The 23,633-nt window shown below is 36.9% G+C and overlaps 1 protein-coding gene across 1 annotated transcript in view; it reads right to left on the reverse strand.

The window, feature by feature from the left end:
• The window catches only part of KATNAL1 (katanin catalytic subunit A1 like 1), a 75,966-nt gene that overhangs the window by 36,922 nt on the left and 15,411 nt on the right, over positions 1-23,633 (reverse strand). The window contains exon 4 of the mRNA XM_079902849.1: positions 8,215-8,383. Within this exon, the coding sequence (XP_079758975.1) occupies positions 8,215-8,383 (169 nt within the window). The remainder of the gene's footprint in view (positions 1-8,214; positions 8,384-23,633) is intronic.

Here is a 23,633-nt window from a genome sequence, read left to right on the forward strand (position 1 = left end):
GGCCTCATGATGACTCTGTACCTCAGGGGAAAAAACTGTAAGGCTTGAATAACAGATCACCATACACAGTGACTGTTATTTATTGAAAAATAGCATTTTTAAGATTGGACCTAACTTGAAGCCTGTTAGCAGTTTAAAAAAAAAAAGAAGAAAAAGATTTAATCACTCTCAGAAAGTGAACTGGTACTCTTAAAAGAAATAGATATTTGTGATACATTAAAATAAGACAGCAAGCACTTTCAAATAAGAGGCTGCATAGCATAATGGTTAAAAGCTCAGGTATTAGAGTTCAAATCCTAGTTCCACCACCTACTTGCAGTTGTAACTTCAGTGTCTCAATTTCTTCGTACACAGTACAGGGAAAATAACCCTGAGTTCACAGGAATTTGTAGGGAGGACTGGGACAGGTTAAGAATGCTCAAGGCAGAGTGAGACCTGTTGCTACTGCTTTTCTTACTAGCTGTTTCCTCATACAGTTCACAAGACTAAACTAAGCATCCAAAGATACTGAGAGTCTTAAGCAAAACATGTAATTTCTCCTGTCCTCTCTTTTTTTAACATCTATAAAGTTAAGTGGCTAGAGCAGAAAAGCAGCTTTCAAACTTTTGACCATGACACAAAGTAATAAATTCATCTTAGATCATGAGCTAGTGTATACAAATATATAACTAAATTTTTACATACTTATATAACAAATTTTTTTCTCAAAATAATACTGTTCTTATAATGGGCAATGCAGTCTGAATTTTCTAGTCTATTTCATTTTTCTTTTTAAGCTGGTTGCAACACACAAAGCTGATTTAAAAAAACCAACAACACTGAGTACCCTTCAGTACTCGATTTCAAATTAGCTTTCAATGGCAATGGATATCTGTCAGTTTCATCTGAACTGCCTCAAACCCTATCACCGCTTCCAGTGAATTTAAGGACTCCAGTATTCTAATGAATATCTGAGTGCTTACAATGATCATAACTGAACCAAGCACACCTTTCAAATTCTAATGAAGTTTCTATGAGTTTTTTTTTTAATTGTAATCCCTTTTGTTTCCAGAGTGACTCAGAAAGTCTCTTTTATCTTCAAACAACTCTTCTTTTTCTTTTATTAAAGGGCTTATTTTCCAGTGACATTCTGAGTACTTACATGTGAATGAAGAACAACTAAGATTTAGAAAATTATTTGGAACTTTTTAAGTAAAAGACAATTTACAATATCCAGAGAAATTTATCTGACATTCAACAAATGCTGCCTGGCTGTTTTGTTCTTTGCTTAAGAATCCCATTTTAAAATCAACATTTATTTAATTTTTCTGGAACTCTTTTCAAATCCAACCAGACTTTTAATCTAATTTGGTAGGGATACTACATAATATGAAAAATACTAAAATAAAGAGGAAAAAGATCTGTGATTCCCAAAGCTCCACTCCTTACTCTATGACTTTGGATAAGATACTTTAGCTCTATCTCAGTTTCTTCATTTGTAAAAATGGGGATAAAATGACTGCCTACTACTTGGGACTATTTCATAAATTATTGTGTAATCACTCCAAATGGTACCTAGCAGGGAAGCATCCAATAAACCACGACCAATATCCTTCCCTTGTGTTATGTGAAGGTAAGATAAAGACTGAAAGTTCCTTACCTGGTTCTAAAAGTTTATCTAAAAGCTACTAGCAGAGTGATGGGTGGACTTCAGCCACCACCTTATTCTCTAAACTGCAAACCAAGGTTAGCAGCACAAAAATGAAGAACAGAGGAAGAAACAAAGATGATATATAAGACACAGATTTTTAAGTATCCATTATGCGGCTTTTGTAATGGGGAGAACCAGTTCAATTTCATCAGCAGGAAAATTTATTTATTTATTAGTACCCCTCACTAATCCCAAAAGGATCTGAAATGGAATCACTTACTGTTTTATGACATAATAGCTTGAACAAATTACAAACATAAAAAAATCTAATTCATTTTCAGTGTCCTAGCGAGGTAGAGAGAATATGTCTTTGGCTCTATCTCCTGAATAGAAATACTCAGAAAACATCAGTTTTATTCCATTATGGTCTAAAAAACCACAAGGTGTAGGAAGTTGGTCTGTGTAGAGTCCTTACCACTGACTGAAATCATAGAGAGTAAAAATATTCAAATATAGTATGTAATTTTTAAGGATAACCATTTGCTATTAGTTATAAGCTGTATTTTCACAATAAATATCACAGCATAAATGTGATGACATATAGGACCCCTAGCTAGGAAAATAAAACTTCTCTGTGGCAATTCAATAACATCCTCATTCATTTATGACATCATAAAGGAAACAGGAAATGCTATCACTAAAAATTTATTTTTGTCTTTTCATTAAAATTAAGGCTAAGAGAAACGTCAGGTCATCCTGGCTCCTTACTCTGAAAAATTATTTTCAGCATATTTTCCTAAAGTCCATTTTAAGGACAGCACAGAATTTCTACCCTGTATTATGTTTATTCACCAATCAATTTCCCAGATAAAGTAAAAGTACATACTGAACCCAAACCAAAGGAAATTTTCTCATTAAGAAAAAAAATCTTGTTTTACTCTAAAATTTAAAGATAAATCAAAGTTTAAAAAATTTTTATCAATAGTAAAGCGTATCTATCATCTTATTCTGTGAACACTGTAGACACATCTACTTCCTTATAAATCTTTCCCCTACAATTATGTTTTCATTTTAATTCAGAATACTAGTTAAAATACTTTTTAAGTTTTAAAACTTTATTTTGAATATTTCTATAAACGCTCAGGACTTCCCTGGTGGTCCAGTGGTTAGGACTCTGCACTTCCACTGCAGGGGGCACAGGCTCGATCCCTGGTCGGGGAACTAAAATCTGGCCAAAAAAAAGCTCCATTTTAGAGGGCAGACAGCAGAAGCAAGAAGAACTACAATACTGTAGACTGTGGAACAAAAAGCACATTCACAGAAAGACAGACAAGATGAAAAGGCAGAGGGCTATGTACCAGATGAAGGAACAAGATAAAATCCCAGAAAAACAACTAAATGAAGTGGAGATAGGCAACCTTACAGAAAAAGAATTCAGAATAATGACAGTGAAGATGATCCAGGACCTTGGAAAAAGAATGGAGGCAAAGATCGAGAAGATGCAATAAATGTTTAAAACAAATCTAGAAGAATTAAAGAACAAACAAACAGAGATGAACAACACAATAACTGAAATGAAAAATACACTAGAAGGAATCAATAGCAGAATAACTGAGGCAGAAGAACAGATAAGTGACCTGGAAGACAGAATGGTGGAATTCACTGTTGCAGAACAGAATAAAGAAAAAAGAATGAAAAGAAATGAAGACAGCCTAAGAGACCTCTGGGACAACATTAAATGCAACAACATTCACATTATAGGGGTCCCAGAAGGAGAAGAGAGAGAGAAAGGACCAAAGAAAATATTCAAAGAGATTATAGTCGAAAACTTCCCTAACATGGGAAAGGAAATAGCCACCCAAGTCCAGGAAGCGCAGTGAGTCCTATACAGGATAAACCCAAGGAGAAACACGCCAAGACACATAGTAATCAAACTGGCAAAAATTAAAGACAAAGAAAAATTATTGAAAGCAGCAAAGGAAAAACGACAAATAACATACAAGGGAACTCCCATAAGGTTAACAGCTGATTTCTCAGCAGAAACTCTACAAGCCAGAAGGGAGTGGCATGATATACTTAAAGTGATGAAAGGGAAGAACCTACAATCAAGATTACTCTACCCCGCAAGGATCTCATTCAGATTCAATGGAGAAATCAAAAGCTTTACAGACAAGCAAAGGCTAAGAGAATTCAGCACCACCAAACCAGCTCTACAACAAATGCTAAAGGAACTTCTCTAAGTGGGAAACACAAGAGAGGAAAAGGATCCACAAAAACAAAACCATTAAGAAAATGGTAATAGGAACATACATATCGATAATTACCTTAAACGTGAATGGATTAAATGCTCCAACCAAAAGACAGAGGCTTGCTGAATGGATACAAAAACAAGAGCCATATATATGCTGTCTACAAGAGACCCACTTCAGACCTAGGGACACATACAGACTGAAAGTGAGGGGATGGAAAAAGATATTCCAGGCAAACAGAAATCTGAAGAAAGCTGGAGTAGCAATACTCATATCAGATAAAATAGACTTTAAAATAAAGAATGTTACAAGAGACAAGGAAGGACACTACATAATGATCATTCCAAGAAGATATAACAATTATAAATATGTATGCACCCAACATAGGAGAACCTCAATACATAAGGCAACTGCTAACAGCTATAAAAGAGGAAATCGACAGTAACACAATAATAGTGGGGGCCTTTAACACCTCACTTGCACCAATGGACAGATTATCCATAATGAAAATAAATAAGGAAACAGAAGCTTTAAATGATACAATAGACCAGATAGATTTAACTGATAGGACATTCCATCCAAAAACAGCAGATTACACTTCCTTCTCAAGTGCGCATGGAACATTCTCCAGGATCGATCATATCCTGGGTCACAAATCAAGCCTCAGTAATTTTAAGAAAATTGAAATCATATCAAGCATTTTTTCTGACCACAACACTATGTGATTAGAAATGAATTACAGGGAAAAAAATGTAAAAATCACATACACATGGAGGCTAAACAATACGTTACTAAATAACCAAGAGATCACTGAAGAAATCAAAGAGGAAATCAAAAAATACCTAGAGACAAATGACAATGAAAACACGATGATCCAAAACCTATGAGATGCAGCAAAAGCAGTTCTAAGAAGGAAGTTTATAGTCATACAGGTCTACCTCAAGAAACAAGAAAAATCTCAAATAAACAATCTAACCTTACACCTAAAGGAACTAGAGAAAGAAGAACAAACAAAACCCAAAGTTAGCAGAAGGAAAGAAATCATAATGATCAGAGCAGAAATAAATGAAATAGAAACAAAGAGAACAAGAGCAAAGATCAATAAAGCTAAAAGCTGGTTCTTGGAGAAGATAAACAAAATTGATAAAACATTAGCCAGAGTCATCAAGAAAAAGAGGGAGAGGACTCAAATCAATAAAATTAGAAATGAAAAAGGAGAAGTTACAACAGACACCACAGAAATACAAAGCACCCTAAGAGACTACTACAAGCAACTCTATGCCAACAAAATGGACAACCTGGAAGAAATGGACAAATTCTTAGAAAGGTATAACCTTCCAAGACTGAACCAGAAGAAAACAGAAAATATGAACAGACCAATCACAAGTAATGAAATTGAAACTGTGATTAAAAATCTTCCAACAAACAAAAGTCCAGGACCAGATGGCTTCACAGGTGAATTCTATCAAACATTTAGAGAAGAGCTAACACCGATCCTTCTCAAACTCTTCCAAAAAATTACAGAGGAAGGAACACTCCAAACTCATTCTATGAGGCCACCATCACCCTGATACCAAAACCAGACAAAGATACTACAAAAAAAGAAAATTACAGACCAATATCACTGATGAATATAGATGCAAAAATCCTCAACAAAATACTAGCAAACAGAATCCAACAACACATTAAAAGGATCATACACCATGATCAAGTGGGATTTATCCCAGGGATGCAAGGATTCTTCAATATATGCAAATCAATCAATGTGATACACCATATTAACAAATTGAAGAATAAAAACCATATGATCACCTCAATAGATGCAGAAAAAGCTTTTGACAAAATTCAACACCCATTTATGATAAAAACTCTCCAAGAAGTGGGCAAAGAAGGAACCTACCTCAACATAATAATATATGACAAACCCACGGCCAACATCATTCTCAATGGTGAAAAACTGAAAGCATTTCCTCTAAGATCAGGAATGAGACACGGATGTCCACTGTCACCACTATTATTCAACATAGTTTTGGAAGTCCTAGCCACAGCAATCAGAGAAGAAAAAGAAATAAAAGAAATACAAATTGGAAAAGAAGAAGTAAAACTGTCAGTGTTTGCAGATTACATGATACTATACACAGAGAATCCTAAAAATGCCACCAGAAGACTACTAGAGCTAATCAATGAATTTGGTAAAGTTGCAGGATACAAAATTAATGCACAGAAATCTCTTGCATTCCTATACACTAATGATGAAAAATCTGAAAGAGAAATTATGGAAACACTCCCATTTACCACTGCAACAAAAAGAATAAAATATCTAGGAATAAACTACCTAGGGACACAAAAGACCTGTATGCAGAAAACTATAAGACACTGATGAAAGAAATTAAAGATGATACAAACAGATGGAGAGATATACCATGTTCTTGGATTGGAAAAATCAATATTGTGAAAATGACTATATTACCCAAAGCAATCTACAGATTCAATGCAATCCATATCAAATTACCAATGGCATTTTTTACGGAACTAGAACAAATCATCTCAAAATTTGTATGGAGACACAAAAGACCCCGAATAGCCAAAGCAGTCTTGAGGGGAAAAAACGGAGCTGGAGGAATCAGACTCCCTGACTTCAGACCATACTACAAAGCTACAGTAATCAAGACAATATGGTACTGGCACAAAATCAGAAACATAGCTCAATGGAACAAGATAGAAAGCCCAGAGATAAACCCACGCACGTATGGTCAACTAATCCATGACAAAGGAGGCAAAGATATACAATGGAGAAAAGACAGTCTCTTCAATAAGTGGTGCTGGGAAAACTGGACAGCTACACGTTAAAGAATGAAATTAGAACACTCCCTAACACCATACACAAAAATAAACTCAAAATGGATTCGAGACCTAAATCTAAGACCAGACACTATAAAACTCTTAGAGGAAAACATAGGAAGAACACTCTTTGACATAAATCACAGCAAGATCTTTTTTGATCCACCTCCTAGAGTAATGGAAATAAAAACAAAAATAAACAAATGGGACCTAATGAAACTTAAAAGCTTTTGCAAAGCAAAGGAAACCATAAACAAGATGAAAAGACAACCCTCAGAATGGGAGAAAATATTCACAAACGCATCAACGGACAAAGGATTAATCTCCAAAATATATAAACAGCTCATGCAGCTCAATATTAAAGAAATAAACAACCCAATCAAAAAATGGGCAGAAGACCTAAATAGACATTTCTCCAAAGAAGACATACAGATGGCCAAGAAGCACATGAAAAGCTGCTCAACATCACTAATTATTAGAGAAATGCAAATCAAAACTACAATGAGGTATCACCTCACACCAGTTAGAATGGGCATCATCAGAAAATCTACAAACAACAAATGCTGGAGAGGGTGTGGAGAAAAGGGAACCCTCTTGCACTGTTGGTGGGAATGTAAATGGGTACAGCCACTATGGAGAACAGTACGGAGGTTCCTTAAAAAACTAAAAATAGAATTACCATATGATCCAGCAATCCCACTACTGGGCATATACCCAGAGAAAACCATAATTCAGAAAGAGTCATGCACCCCAATGTGCACTGCAGCCCTATTTACAATAGCCAGGTCATGGAAGCAACCTAAATGCCCATCGACAGAGGAATGGATAAAGAAGATGTGGTACATATATACAGTGGAATATTACTCAGCCATAAAAAGGAATGAAATTAGGTCATTTGTTGAGACGTGGATGGATTTAGAGACTGTCATACAGAGTGAAGTAAGTCAGAAAGAGAAAAACAAATATCGTATATTAACGCATGTATGTGGAACCTAGAAAAATGGTACAGATGAACCTGTTTGCAGGGCAGAAGTTGAGACATAGATGTAGAGAACAAACGTATGGACACCAAGGGGGAAAGCCGCAGGGGGGTGGGAAAAAAAGAAAATACAAACTACCTCCTCATCCTCCTCTAAGTGAACGTGGACTACTATTTAAGATTCAAAATTATTTCCTATTTAATTTTGTCATTTTTTATCTTTAATTATCAGAATTGTGATGATATTTAATACAATTTTGAAATTCAAAGAATGAAAAGCTCCATTTTACTTAAGATTTCTGTGTGTGTGTGTTAAGAAATATATACACCTCTGAGGTTACTGACAGTACAGAATGGCCTTCAAAATGCAAAGACTGCATAGGTTTTTGATTCAAAGTTTTTTAAAAAACCTCTTCCATGTCAAAACCAGGGTCCTCTGAAAAGCCCACTAAAAATATAATAAGCAACAAGCATCACGGGCTTAAAGTGAGTGGGTTACAAAGAGGTAGTCTTGCCTTGTCATCTCTCCCTCTTGCTCTACAATCCTTGTCCCTACTTGTAGAGGGTTTTTCACTCTTTGATATAGGATGTGCTCGGCCTACAGGTCCCCGGGCTCCTCCTCCTGGCATTTCTTTCCTCAGAGGTCTTACTTCTCGATTGGGACGCCTTATCTGAGGTGGAGCTCTGACAAAAAAATAAATACATAAAATTAAAATTAATCAAAGGCAAAAGTATTTCAATACTACATTAGTCAATAAAACTATTAAATCAATAAGCCCACAAGGTCAATTTTTCCCCCTTTTGCCAATTCACGGCTACAACTCTTAGGTCAGTTTTTAAAGTGCTTTTCTGTAAAGTATACTGGTTGATACAAACATTAAATACGTATAAATGACACATACAGCAGCAATTATTTTGTCAAAAATAACATTCACCAATAGAGGGCAATACAGACTATTCCTATCTAATAACCTTAATAGTGTTAACAGAAAATCAATTCCTTTATTCATTACTGTCCTAAGCCAAATAAGTAACTTTAAAAAAAAATCATTAAAAGCTGAAAGGACAAGAATTCAAAATATATTTATTTGCATAGCTTACTAGTTTATCCTTTACAACCAAAATGATTTTCTCTGCTTCCATGTTGGAAAAACCATTTCATTCATCAAATTACAAACAGCAGGGCTTAATGAAATCTTCTTAATTTATGTGCAAAGTTTATGTGTAAAAATATTACTCATGCTTTGAGGGTGTCAAAAATCGCAGGATCATTCAAATTATACAGGCCCCCAAATGGGAATCAAGAATTTTGATAACTATATGTGGCAAAGGATGTTAATTCTATTTATGGTGGTGATCATTTCACAATATACACAAATATTGAATCATTATGTTGTACACCTGAAACTAATTAATACATGTCAATTATACAGCAATTTTAAGAAAGAATTTTGATAAATACATAAATATAATTATGCTTACAAAGTGGCATATTTTGTCTAATGTAATGTGAAACATGTCTTCTTCAAATAGTGAAATTATGGGGCTTCTCAGAACAGTATTTATTTGCCTCTCTCTGGGTGTTGGGGGAGACTCCATCACTTTGTGTCTAAGCTTTTAGTTCTTCCTCCCTGAACTGCCTCTGCCTCTGTTTTCCTACCTTTACTCTCTTTACAGCTCTGCCTGTATTTGCAGCCCTTCACATCCCATATGTGTGTTCCTTTTCCACCCATGTGCCAAAATCTATTCTTAGCCCTTTTCCAGCTTCATGCTTTTAATTCATCTAACTCATCACGGAGTTTCTCTTCCTGGTATCAGAAAAAGTCTCACATGTGTATTACTCAATGAACTCAGGAAAACAGGAAAATGGATGAAAACCAGGAAGGTTGAAAACTCAAGGTAAAAAATAGTTAACATATTGCAGCATCTTCAGACTACTGGAATTAGACCGCTACATGAAAGTGCTGAGGATGAGAGAGGCTGGTGAAAAGTGTATGTCTTTCTACTAGGTTACCATACACTGACATCTGAATCCTTGGAGTCCAATCCAGTTAAACAGTTATTTACTGAACACCCACACCTGTTAGGAGGTATATATCCTCTACTGTGCTAGGCCCTAGGAGGAGACAAAGATGAACAAGCAATCTTGTGGGGAAAAAATCCACAGGAAAGGAACTTGCAAATCGTGTCTGGTGAAATAGTTACAAGGCACTCTCAAATTTAAAGGTATTATTATGGTTTTGGTTCTAGCGCATTATTAGTCTTTTAAGTATTCTGTCAATAAGGTAAAAATGTAATGAGACTGGTAAAGACTAAAAAACTAAAAATGTTATGTTGCTCTATTCCTAGTATTTCATTGCAACCATTGTTTTTTGAACGAATTTCTGTTTTGTTTTGGTTTTTTTTTGCGGTATGCGGGCCTCTCACTGCTGTGGCCTCTCCCGCTGCGGAGCACAGGCTCCAGACGCGCAGGCTCAGCGGCCATGGCTCACGGGCCCAGCCGCTGAATGGCATGTGGGATCTTCCAGGACCGGGGCACGAACCCGCGTCCCCTGCATAGGCAGGTGGACTCTCAACCACGGCGCCACCAGGGAAGCCCTCTGTTTGGTTTTGATGAAGAGGTATAAAGTAGTAGAGCAGAACTTTACTGTTTTATATATACATATATATATATATATATATATATATATCTGTGTATGTATAATGTCTTTCCTGAATTGGATTCCTGGCCAAAGACAATAAAAAGCGGCTGACAATCTCTTCCACACAGAACACACGTCAAGTCTGCCCTTCTGCTAGCAGCTGCGCCTGCTATTTAAATAGTCTGTCATTGTTTGTGGTCCTGCTTTCTGGAGGCACAGCCAGCCCGAAGCTCTTGCTCACACAGCAAGCCCGTCCTTACAGCTGCGTGCCAGGCTGCTCGGTGGCCTCGCTGACGAGGGGTGAACTGCAGGGACTCTGGAAACATTTCTTCTGCCTCCTCAGCTTGTGCTTTCCCGCCTCAGCTTGCTATTTAGCGGTCACTGAGGAGTCCTGCTTGCAGCCCACATTGCACACACAGCCAGTTCAGTAAAGCTGTGCTGCGAGAATTATGTCAAAGCTCGTTCACAGGCTGCACTCCAGGTGTTTGCTGCTGCTGACCTTGTCCTGCCACTCAGTATTCTGACGGGCTCATAAACGGTCTGAAGGAAACTGCTCAAGAGGCCAGATGTGGCATTTGTGGCAAGTCCCACGTCTCACAGAAAGTGTGCCTGTGCTTTGCAGGTCTTCAGTTCCGTCTCACTGCAGTTTGATAGTACATTCGAAACAGACTGTCAGCTTCCCAAAGGACACCCTTGACTCTGTTCTGTACTTCTTCCTCCATTAGGGCATCACTGCCCAATGGCATGCTTCAATTTAAGGACTCAGTGACAGCTTCCAGGCTGTAAAAAATAAGTCTCAGGGCTTCTTTTACTGGTCTCTTTTTAAAAAGAGACTTTATTAGTAGGGTTGCACAGCATCGTCAGCCTCTGCCCCAATGGTCAAACACAGGCTGACACCCTGCTAGCTTACAGCATTTCAAATATAGAGAATAACTGGAAATCTGCAGATAAAAGAGTAGCATGTCTACACTGAGCTCAGTTCTCCTACTGGAGGATATTTCCCCGTAGGAATGGGAAGAAAGATGCCTTACCCTATCATATGCAAATAAGCCTGACTTCCTCCAAAAGCCAATATTCCCTTTCTAAGCAATATTAAATATCAATATTATATGTAAATGTTCTTACAGCACTGCTTGTAATAGTAAACACCTGGAAACAACCCAAAGGTCCAGTATCAGAACAGATGCATAAATTATTATACATTCACATAATGGGATACTATATTCACGTGAACATGAATTACAGACACATGCAATAATAATAGATCAATCTCAGGACCACAATGTTGAGTGAAAAAGTAAGTTCAAAGAACACATACAGTATGATTCTAAGCAAAACAAGATACTGTGTGGAGATTAATATGTATGTGCTAAAAGTATAAAGAAAGGCAAAGGAATGATAAACCCCAAATCCAGGACAGTGGCTAACTCTGAAAGAGGAGGGGAGGGAACAGGATGCAGAGGAGCTCATAGGGGGCCTTCAAGGTAATGCTAATGTTCTTTATCTTAAACTCCATGGTGGGTACATAGATCCTACTGTATTATAACTCCTTATTCCTTACATAAATTTTATTATTCATATTAGTTACTTGGTAGTTAATAAACTTTAAATATGATGAATATAACAACACCACTAATTAAATTATTTGAGCACCTAAGAAAATGAAATTATAGGGTTGCTACAAAGTTTTTGGCATGTTCTAGAAACACACATGTGCTAGTGATGTGGGCTCAGAGTACACATCCTCAGTTGAACCTACTGTATTACTGCCTGGCAAATCTCCATAAAAGATTGGGCAACAGAAATAGAACTGTCTGTCAGACAGCACCACGCATCCAGGGTTCCAGAAATCAAAGGGGAAGAGACCTCTTCTGAAGATGCCTTCATTCCACACCATATTTAGAAACAGGGTCAAAGATACTATCACAATTTTCTCCAATTGCTATACAGGCACCTTCTTAAGATTCCCATCTATTCAGCTCTTTCTATTTCTTCCAGCTTTCTGTTTCATGATTATTCTAAATTCTTTGGTTATATCTGTTTGTTCATACATTGTTAGAATTCTAGTATAAGAAAAAGAAATTTGGAACAGGTCTTATATATGCCCAAGAACATAAATCAAATTACTGAAACTTCTGCAAAAGGAAGAAAAATACTCTTACTTTGCTATGACATTAATCTATATGAATTAAACAGGAAAACATACCTCTCCATAGCTAATGAAAAAAAACACGAGTTCCAAGTAGTTCATACTGATATTTTTACTATAAGGACTTGGGGTCAATATATGAGACTTTCAGTCCAAGAGAAATTATTTGGTAAGAAATCAGGAGGCAAGAAAGCAAAGCTTAAACAGAAATTAGAGGACTTATTATTTGAAATTAACGATTAAGAATTTTTTTTTTTTTTTTACGTACGCGGGCCTCTCACTGTTGTGGCCTCTCCCGTTGAGGAGCACAGGCTCCGGACACGCAGGCCCAGCGGCCATGGTTCACGGGCCTAGCTTCTCCGCGGCATGTGGGATCTTCCTGGACCGGGGCACAAACCCGTGTCCCCTGCATTGGCAGGCAGACTCTCAACCACTGCACCACCAGGGAAGCCCAAGAATTTTTTTTTTAATATTTATTTGGCTGCCTCAGGTCTTAGTTGCGGCACGTGGGATCTTCATTGCTGCATCTTTTTAGTTGCAGCATGCAGGATCTTTAGTTGTGGCATGCGGGATCAAGTTCCCAGACCAGAGATTGAACCCGGGCCCCTTGCATTGGGAGTGCAGTGTCTTAGCTACTGGCCTGCCAGGGAAGTCCAATGATTAAGAATTTTAATGTCCACTCTCATCAAATATATGACTGCTATTTTTTCAAATCAGAAAATATATGTTTATCTAATAAGGACAGGAACTACACTGGCTGTTGACATAAAAACGTTGCAAACACGATTCCTCCCTTCACAGAGAAACAGCATGGTGATCCGGAGTTAGCATTAGATTTAGAATCCTAAACCCTGGGTGCCTTCCTACTCCCAGGTCCACCAATTACTGATTATATGAGCGTATCACTTAACATCTACAAGCCTCATATTCTTCCTCTGTAAATGGGGATGATTAATACTTAACAGAATTGTTTAAATCTATTTTTCATTGAGGTATACCATATATTCAGTAAAATGTACATATATTAGGTATACAACTCAATAAATTTTGGTACTGTATAACCACCAGTAGAACAAAGAGCATTTCCCAATACCCCAAAAGTTTTTTTCATGGCCCCTGTTAGTAAATATCAGCTGGTAAAGGTAACCATTATTTTGATCTTACTATCATAGATTAGGTTCGCCTGTTCTAGTTTCATAAAATGGAATCCTATAGTACATACTCTTTCAACATTACCTGTGAAATTCATCCATGTTCCTGTATATAGCCGTTTATCTTTCTTCACTGCTGTGGAGTATTCTATTGCATAAATATACAACTTATCAATTCTGTGAATGGACACCTGAGCTGTTTTCTATTTGAGGTTTATTATTAAAGCCTCTATGAATATGGGAATTATCCTCATGGTAAACAGAAGCATTCATTTCTTTGGGATCTGTACCCAGGAGCAGAATAGCTGCATCATAAAGTGTATGTAAGATTAGCTTTAGTAAATATAGCCAACGGTATTCCAGAGTAGTGATGCCATTCTACACTCCCATCACCACGTACGAGAGTGCCAGTTGTCCCACCCTAGTCATTCTGGGGGTGGGGTGGGGTGTAATGGTGTCTCATTGTGGTTCTACCTTGCCTTTCTTGAATGGCTACAGATGTTAAACACCTTTTCAACAAGATGCTTATTAGCCATGTGAATATCTTCTTTTGTATAGTATCTGTTCCAGTCTTTAGTCCATTTTCTTTCAACTGGGTTGCCTGACTTTTTCTTATTGATTTACTGATCGTTGTTCTTTATATATTCTGGATACAAGTCCTTTGTCATACATATGCTTTGCAAACATCTTCTACCAGTATATGGCTTTCCTTTTTTTTTTAACTTTCTACCAGTATATGACTTGTCTTAATGGTGCATCTCTTGATGAAAAGTAGTTCATAATTTTAGAATTCTGACTTACTGACCTTTTATCTTTAATGCTTTATTGTCCAGTTTAATAAATCTTTGCTATCCCAAGAAGATGATAATATCCCTTCCATGTTTTCTTCTGGAAGTTTTATTTTATTACCTTTTTACATTTTAGGTGGTGATCTATTTCAAATTAGTTTTTCTATATGATGTGAGGTAAGGGGTTGAGATTTTCCTCACCACATGGACATTCAATTAACCCAGAAGCATTTACTGACAAGACCCACCTTCCCCTACTGAATTGCAGTGGTGCCTCTTCATAAATCACGTGACTCCATAGAACTTAACCTTTAATAAGTTCCAGTTCTAAAAAGAACTTTAGAAATTTTAGTTATTTGCTATCAGAAAATTATAAACAAATATTTTAGTATGATATATTCCAGAGTCAGTTCAAAATATTAATTTTTCAACAAATATCTGAACTTTTGATGAATGCAAGATACTACACTACGTAATAGAAAAGGCTGTTTTGTATACTGGATTAAGTCTCCCCTCACTATCTAACAAGCAAATCAATCACACTCAGAAACACATGGAGTACTATAAGCCATGCTGATACGAGTTGCTTTATATCCTCAAGGGTACTTTTTGTGCAAAAAAATCTCTTCAAAGGTTTACTTTGATTTTTTAAATATTCAATTTATTAAAGTTAAAACTGCAGAAATTCGGTTAGTCCTTAAAGCTTTTAGATTCACTTACAAATATTTTTTTATGTACAAGGGCAGCAGATTTTAGAAGTCACTTTTAAGAGGTTTTTGAATAATGCTTGATGCCATTCACAAACCTGGCTAATTAAATGCCACTAAAATTTTTAACATACGTTTATAAATGTAATATATTTTATTTCCTTCTTAGTTCTTCAACTGTCTTACTTAACAAAGCATAACTTACATATAAATACTTTCATAAACTTAGTAAGTTAAACTTATAAATGAGGTAAGCCTAATTTCTCCTAAATGTTCCCCAAAAGTACTTAACATAAATTTTCATGTAAAATCACAGATCTAAATTATTCCATAATACACTTAAAATTGGAATTGCATGCTTGTCACCCTCATTAGCCATATTGTCTTAAATTACAAGTACATAAAAATAATAAATAAATATGTACATATCCCTTAACAAAAAATACTACTATTACAGTTTTGAGTCTCTTAGACATTTCTACTCTTAATTCTAAATGTCACTGGAGTTGAAAGATGCTTACCCACTACAGAAGACAATTAGCCAAGTTAACCAAGGTAATATTTAGCCAAAAATTTCTGCTGGTATGAGATCTGGAGCTGCAGACATACTTCTCACACCAAATATTACACAGTCCCATTTAATATCACGGGGGCTGCCCTCTTAGCATTTTGATGTTACCCACAACTAGGTATTTCAGCAAGAACAGGGGCGAGACTCTTGTCAGAGACTCTGATGGGACATACTGATCCTTATTTAAAGTTGCTAAGCCAGTCATTCTATCACTTCTAAGGTAGGGGAAGGGGACGATAACTACTAATTATTTCGTCTAATGGTAGGATGCCACTACTCCCAGGCAGGTTGATTATTTAATTTTACCTTGCTCTTCTTTGGATCTAAAGATAGGCCCTTGCCTTTTCCATTTAACTCTAAAGACCTTTGAACTTGAAAAACTTAAAATATTTAATTTATCTTATGTCTAACTGTAAAGACCTTAAAACTAGATGGACAATGGCACTCTTTCAGAGTATAGGGACTACACAATTTTTACAGATTATATTAAAATACTATCAGTTGAACTTTAAATATCTCATCGTTCTTTGTCTAGTTTATGGTCAAGTTCTGAAAATATTCTACTGATTTTCAAAACACTGGAATACAAAAAAATATGATATAGTCCATGCATTCAAGAAGCTTATAGTTTAGCTAAAAATATATACATATTTTATGTATTATATTGGACATCCCTTTCTATCCACATATAAATCCTGCAATGAAAGCCTCGCTGAAGACGAGTTCCCAACTAAACTATAAATAAAAGTCCTCAGAAACAACAAACTGGAGGATAAGACCCTCAAGAACTTATAATAAATATATAGATACAGTTTATCTCTAATGAATTGAATTTTCTATCTTTCAGTTTTCTTTTCTGTAACATTAAAAAAAAAACTCTGGATAAAATGTAACAAATATCCTGTTTATATATAGGTGATCTTACCAGAAGATAAGAGAAATACCTAACAGTCAAAAAATAAATAAAATACAGCTGACGGCATGGCAGTCCTTGAGGGTTTCCAGGGCTCGAGGTTTAATGAGCACAAAGTGAGGCCCGCGACAAGGCCTGAGGCCTACAAATGTCAAAGCTGAGCTGAGACTGGCAAGCGAAGCCAGGACTCTCAAAGGGCAGAATTAAACACGCACATGGAAGAAGCAAGTACGTCTGTCCATCTGAGCCTATGTTCTATATGTGTGGAGTAAGGTACAAGTCGCCCCCAGAAACAGGAACCGGGGCCTGCACTCGTGTGACTTGGGATTTAGTTTTATACTCCCTTAAGTGAAGAAATTTACCTAAAAGTGGTCCAGGCAGGTGACATCCTGAAGGCACCTGGCTGAACCCAACACAGACCCTCTGAGGAGTGACATCCCCCTAAACAAGCCACACATAGAATGACTCAAACCTTGAAGGGACATTCTCAGCTTTACCACAAACAAGAGCCATCAGAAATAACCAGAAGGATAAGGCTCCAAACAACTTCTGATAATAGAACTATCAGCTATGAACTATAAAAATGAACGTTTAAAATGGTTAAAAGCGTAAAAAGGAATTTGAAACAAAAGAAACACAAGTCTTAAGTAGTGTTAAATAAAAACAAATCCATATTCAGATAATCTATAGTGAAACTATTTAACACCAAGACAAAAAATAAAATCATAAAAACAATGAAAGAGAAAAGAGAAGTTATCTACAAACGACAATTAGACTGCTCATGCAAACCAGAAGGCACAATCCTCCTATCACTAATGTCATCTGCAAAGCAGAGAGAGAGTGGGGCTGGATATAAGGAGCTGAAGTGAATATAGAACGAGCAGAGGGACAGCACTAGGGAACAACAAGAGGAGGAGATAAGAGAAGAAGGGGCCACAGTTAGGGAAAAAAAAAAAAAAAGAGGAAGGAAAAAAGCATAGTACAGTGTAACAGAAGCCAAAAGAAGAAAGATGGTAAATACTATCAACTGTTACAAAAGTTAAACACCTTAACTCTTGAGAATTTGGCATATTCCATTTTAAATTAGGAAGCTGTCTTCAAGAAGTCAGTCCCATACTGCAATGAATAGAGATCCAGGATTTCTACTCATTAAGGAAAGAGAAGCAGTGAATGGCAACACAGGGAGAGTACACATCACAGCAGTTTGCCAGAGGAAAGAAGAAGGGAGAAAACAGTGGTAAAGTGCAGCAAGGTAAATATTTCTTTCAAGGAAAACAAAACTGATGTGTTATGATTTCATTCTGACTTACCACTATCTTGTTCCCATTCCTTAGTTTATCTCTAATGAATTAAAATTTCTATCTTTCAGTTGTCTTTTCTGTAACATAAAAAAAAAAAAACGATAGAAATACCAAGTTTTTAGGCACTCATTGTAATAAATACCTAGGATTCCAAAATAAGATTTCAAATGAATGACTACTGAGTTCTGCAAAATAAGACAAATGCTTCCTAGAAAACTTACATAAAAGAAATAAAATAGCCAAATGGAATGGATGTCCCCTCTTGGGACACTTTAGGTGAGAATTTAAACCCTGGAAAACACCTGCACCCCGCCCTCACTCTCAGATGTCTTGCTTGCTTTTCTTCCCTCATCGAAATAATCAGGAGAGAACCTCCACAAGCGCTCACCTCCACATCTGCCCACTTCTCTGCGTCCACAGCCTTTATAACTAACTGCCTTCCCTCCAGCTACTCTGAATCAGCTATCCTGCAGCCGCCCCACCTGTACACTGGATCCTGCCTCCTCTTGTCTACTCAGGGACATTGCTCCAGTAGTGCCTCCTTCTCCCAGGCATCGTCAATCTTCCCCTTTCTGCTGCAGCATTCTCATCAGCATACAAAAGTCTCGGAAACAACAACAAATTTTGATTCCACTTCCCCAACTACCACTCAATTTCTATGCTCCCCTTTTCAACAAGACTCGCTGAAAGAACTGCACGCATTCATTGTTTTCAATTCCTCTCTTCCCATTCTCTGAACCCACTCCATTATTCTCCACCATTCCACCAAAACCACTCATCATGGTCACCAGTGAGCTCCATGTTGCTAAATCCAATCCAATTCTCAATCCTTATCTTACTTAACCCACATGCGACATTTGATAAAGTTGCTTAGAATCTTTAAGCTTCAATTTCTTCTAAAAAAAAAATAGGGATGATATTAATAGTACCTATTTTAGAGGGTGGTTGTGAAGACCAAGAAAAAAAACCATGTAGAGAGTTTATTAGCATAGTACCTGGTTCCCAGTTAAAAACTCCTCAATAAATGTCAATGACTATGGTTAATCAGCACTGCTACCTAATTCTTCCCATAGTCTAAATATAGAGTCCATCCCACACTCCAGAAACAGAATTCTGGAAGAGAATATGACTCCAGAATGTTTAGAAATGAGTATAATCTCAACCTGCCAATCATACTCAGCAATAACCTACTCTACCATATGAAGAATGACCTTAAAATTTCTTTCTTAAAATTCCATACTTGCTGATGATTCCTAAGTAACCACTACTAATCCCAATCTCTCTTAAACTCTGGTTCTCATTTCCAATTCCTATTCAACAGCTTCATCTAGATATTTAATTACCTGCTCCAATTCTCTCATTCTCTTATATCATTAATCACCAAATCCAGTCCATTCTACCTCAGTAATGGCTCTCACACCCATTTTACAAGACTGTAAGCTCAGGAAGGCAGGGACTGTGTCTGTTTCTGCATCCCACCGTATCCCCACCATAGTACTGGCGCCCAGCATAGTACTTGGCATACAATAAGCGCCAGCATCCTAGGTTAAGCTTTCCACAATGTCTGCATTATTTTTCTGATGGTTTCTGGCCAAGGTCTGTGCTGGGTTTTTTCTTTTATTACCTTTATACTTTCCACAGGGCCAAAAATAAAGTTGAGTATATGATGAATGCTCATAAAATATACGTTGGATAGAGCAATAGTAGTGTTTTTCTTCCTAAGACTTTAAAACAATTTTACAAAACAATCTCATCATGATGTACATTTTACAGAGGTGAAAAGTGAGGCACAGAGAAGTGAAATTAACTTGGAGGACCACTCAATTAGTGGTGGAACTGATACAAAAGCTTGCTCTCCTACCTCCCAATCCCAGGAAAATTTCCCAGAGCCTGGGTGAGATACCAGTAAGGATGAGACGGCAGTTTACTGTCTATCGGTACTTGACCTTGGCCTTAACTGATCTTTTCCCAGTGCAAACTGGGATTTAATATGCGAGCAGTTACTTAATCTATTAGGGTACCCAAAGAAAACATAAAGCAACAATTTTAATACCAAGTCAACAAGAATTTCTTCTTTGCTGAAATGCTACAGAATAGCACAAATTTGATAAAAAAATCAATCATCCTATCTATCTGTATACAGAACACTCTATGCCACTTCCCTTGGTTCCAGACGCAATAACGTTAGAGAGCCTATCAGAGTTCTCTTTTTCAACCTGTATGGGATAAGCCAAATGATTATTTCCAGGCTTGTGTATCCTGTTGCTACTGCCATATCTCCCAAAAGATGTAACTTTAAAAGACCTAACACATTTATTTTTTAAGTTGAATAAAGAATACTTTATTGAATATAATCTATGTCAAATACTGTTCCAATACAGAAAATCTTAGTTTCATGGCCTCAGGTCTCACCAGCAGAGATCATTTTTAAATGGCCTCATTAAAGAGAATGTGCTTAATAAATTTACATGGAAAATATTATAAAATAATTTAATTAATACAAGATACCTTTTAACTTAGGACACTAAGAATGATCTGGAGGCTTCATCTCTTTGGAGTTTAATTCTCATATTGCCAGAACCTCCCATTATAATCCTACTTTTGTAGCTCAATTTCCTCATACTTAAGGCAATAAATCTAATTCACTTTAAAAGGTTGTTCTGATTTATCCAAGCAGCTGCTGGTAAACAGGATCATGATTAAACCCAGAGGACACATGACATATAAGGTATAACTTCGAACAATGTGGAAAACCACCACGGAAAACCACCAGTGGTAATGGACATTACCTCACCGTGCCGTAACAGGGAGAGAGGAGAAGTTTTGTGTTAAAGTCCATGAGGTGAAAAGGCAGACCCACAAGCAGGGCTACCAAACTAGTGGCTAACAATAAACCCAACAGATGCGTCCCGGAAACATTTTGTACAAAACAAGGTAAATTATACTTTCCGACTGGCCTACAATTTCTGTGTGGTATTCTCAAAGAGAAATTTTTTTAATTACATTATTTATTTCATCAAGCATTTTCAGCTTCTTTATTCTCCTACCACCTCTAGTAAGAATTTAATCAAGTGGTTAACAGAACTATATATTATATATGAGGATATACAGATAAATATCAAAATAGACCCATAGGGCTTCCCTGGTGGCGCAGTGATTGGGAGTCCGCCTGCCGATGCAGGGGACGCGGGTTCGTGTCCCGGTCCGGGAGGATCCCACATGCCGCGGAGCGGCTGGGCCCGTGAGCCATGGCCGCTGAGCCTGCGCGTCCGGAGCCTGTGCTCCGCAACGGGAGAGGCCACAGCAGTTAGAGGCCCGCGTACCGCAAAAACAAAACAACAACAACAACAACAAAAAAAACAAAATAGACCCATAGATACCACCAAGTATGTGTAGCAAAGTAACATGGCAGAGTGGATATAAATAAGACTCCTGAAGTTGAGGAGATCTGGGTTCAAATCCTGGCTCTGCCACTTTCTTGTTCAGATGACTTTGGGAAAATAACAAACTTTGTAAGATTCAATTTCCTCAGCTTCATACGATTTATTCATAACAATAGATCAGCAATAGTAATATGGGTACACAATACAAGTAGCTACTTCAGAGGATCACTGTAGGTTTAAATATGATAGTGCTTGTAAAACATAAATTGACCGATAACTAGTAATCATGCTCTTCCTAAAAATGACTGCCCACGGGCTTCCCTGGTGGCGCAGTGGTTGAGAGTCCTCCTGCCGATGCAGGGGACACGGGTTCGTGACCCGGTCCGGGAAGATGCCACATGCCGTGGAGCGTCTGGGCCCATGAGCCATGGCCGCTGAGCCTGCGCATCCGGAGCCTGTGCTCCGCAATGGGAGAGGCCACAACAGTGAGAGGCCCGCGTACTGGTTAAAAAAAAAAAGACTGCCCACTTCATGAGACTTGGACATTTAAAAAACCATATTCTCTCTGCCAGAGTTATTCAAAATGTTTCAGAAAACTAAGGATTTATATAGAATGTACAGGAAGGAAAAAAAATTCCTTAAGGAATTTTACAAATGAGGCTATGTCATTTTTAAAATTCTGTTAGTCTCTTACTATTTATCTGAAAGAACGCTGTAGTCTTTTAAAAATTTCAGAGTTGATGATTCACTTTACTTATTACATGCCAGTTACTGTCCTAAACATTAAATTTCTTAATTAATTCCATGAGGTAGACATCCCCATTTTACAGACAGTGAAGCTAATGTTTAGAGGTTAAATAACTTGCACAAGGTCATAAAGCAAAGAGGTGTCAGAAGTAGAATTCAAACTCAGATCTCGTGGGCTCCAGTCAATTGTCTTCCCATTACACCAAGAATACCTAAGGACTATATCCACTTTTCACTATCTCTAGGTGGAAATTTTATTACTTTTGTTTTATACGACCTGTAGAAGAAACAAAATTTTAAAAGGAAAAAATTATACAATTTTAACCTCCCATAACTTTTAACCCTAAACTTACAATCTTAATATTTGCTTATTCTATCAGCTCATGCACACATTCTGTGCTACAAACCTGTGTAAAGTTGACTTCATTAACATCTGCCTTACGTAGGTATCACTATGATGTTATTACTTGGTGAAGGATCTGTGGATTTGCTTATGTAAAGATTTTATTCTTAAAGTTTAAAACTGCTAATCCCATGATACTACTCAAGGTATTAAACAGAATTCCTTCACTAGTAGAACCCTGTGGAGTTGCTGGTGTTTTTCCATTGTTGTTGATGATATATGTGGAAATGGGAATCTTTTTTCCCCAAGCAATATACAGTCTTAGATTTGCTTTTATTAAGGATTTCTGATCCACAGAGAAAAAAAAAATACACACAATGGTTACACACAAGGGAAACTTTTTTAAAATTTAGTATGGAGGAAGGAGGTTTGGAGAAACATATTCTGGTCCATTCATCTTCCACTTTCATTGAGAATAACGATTAAAACAAGTATAAAAATAAGTCAGATCTGTGCTATGGGCAGTTACAGGAGGCCAAAGAAAAAGAAATAATTGCGCTGGTGTTTCTCTAATGAGAAGAAGTTTTCAGGAAAGTGTTCATCAATGGGAAAATGCCAGCCACACTTTCTATTCAGTCTGAGCCACAGATATTAGATATTAGAGTTATTATCTGTGGCCACTGCCTTCTGAAATACATCATGGTGCTCTAGCAATTACGAACAGGTACTTCCTATACTGAAAATTATTCCCAGGACCAGATGGCTTCACTGGCGAATTCTACCAAACATTTAAAAAAGAATTAATGCCAATCCTTCTTAAACTCTTCCAAAAAACTGAGGAAGAGGGAACACTTCCAAACTCATTTTATGAAGCCAGCATTACTCTGATACCAAAGCCAAATAAGGACACGATGAGAAAAGAAAACTATAGACCAATATCCTCAATGAATATGGAGGCAAAAATTCTCAACAGCATATTAGCAAACCAAATTCAAATACAACATGACCAAGTGGGATTTATCCTTGGGATAAACATATACAAATCAATAAATATGATACACCACATCAATAGAATAAAAGATAAAAATCATACTATCATCTTGATAGATGAAGAAAAGCATTTGACAAAATACGACACCCTTTCACGATAAAAACCCTCAACAAATTGAAGGAACATACCTCAGCATGATAAAGGCCATATATGACAACAGCTAACATTATACTCAACAGTGAAAAATT

Source organism: Stenella coeruleoalba (assembly GCF_951394435.1).
Source record: "Stenella coeruleoalba genome assembly, chromosome: 18".
In the NCBI taxonomy this organism is placed as follows: Eukaryota; Metazoa; Chordata; class Mammalia; order Artiodactyla; family Delphinidae; genus Stenella; species Stenella coeruleoalba.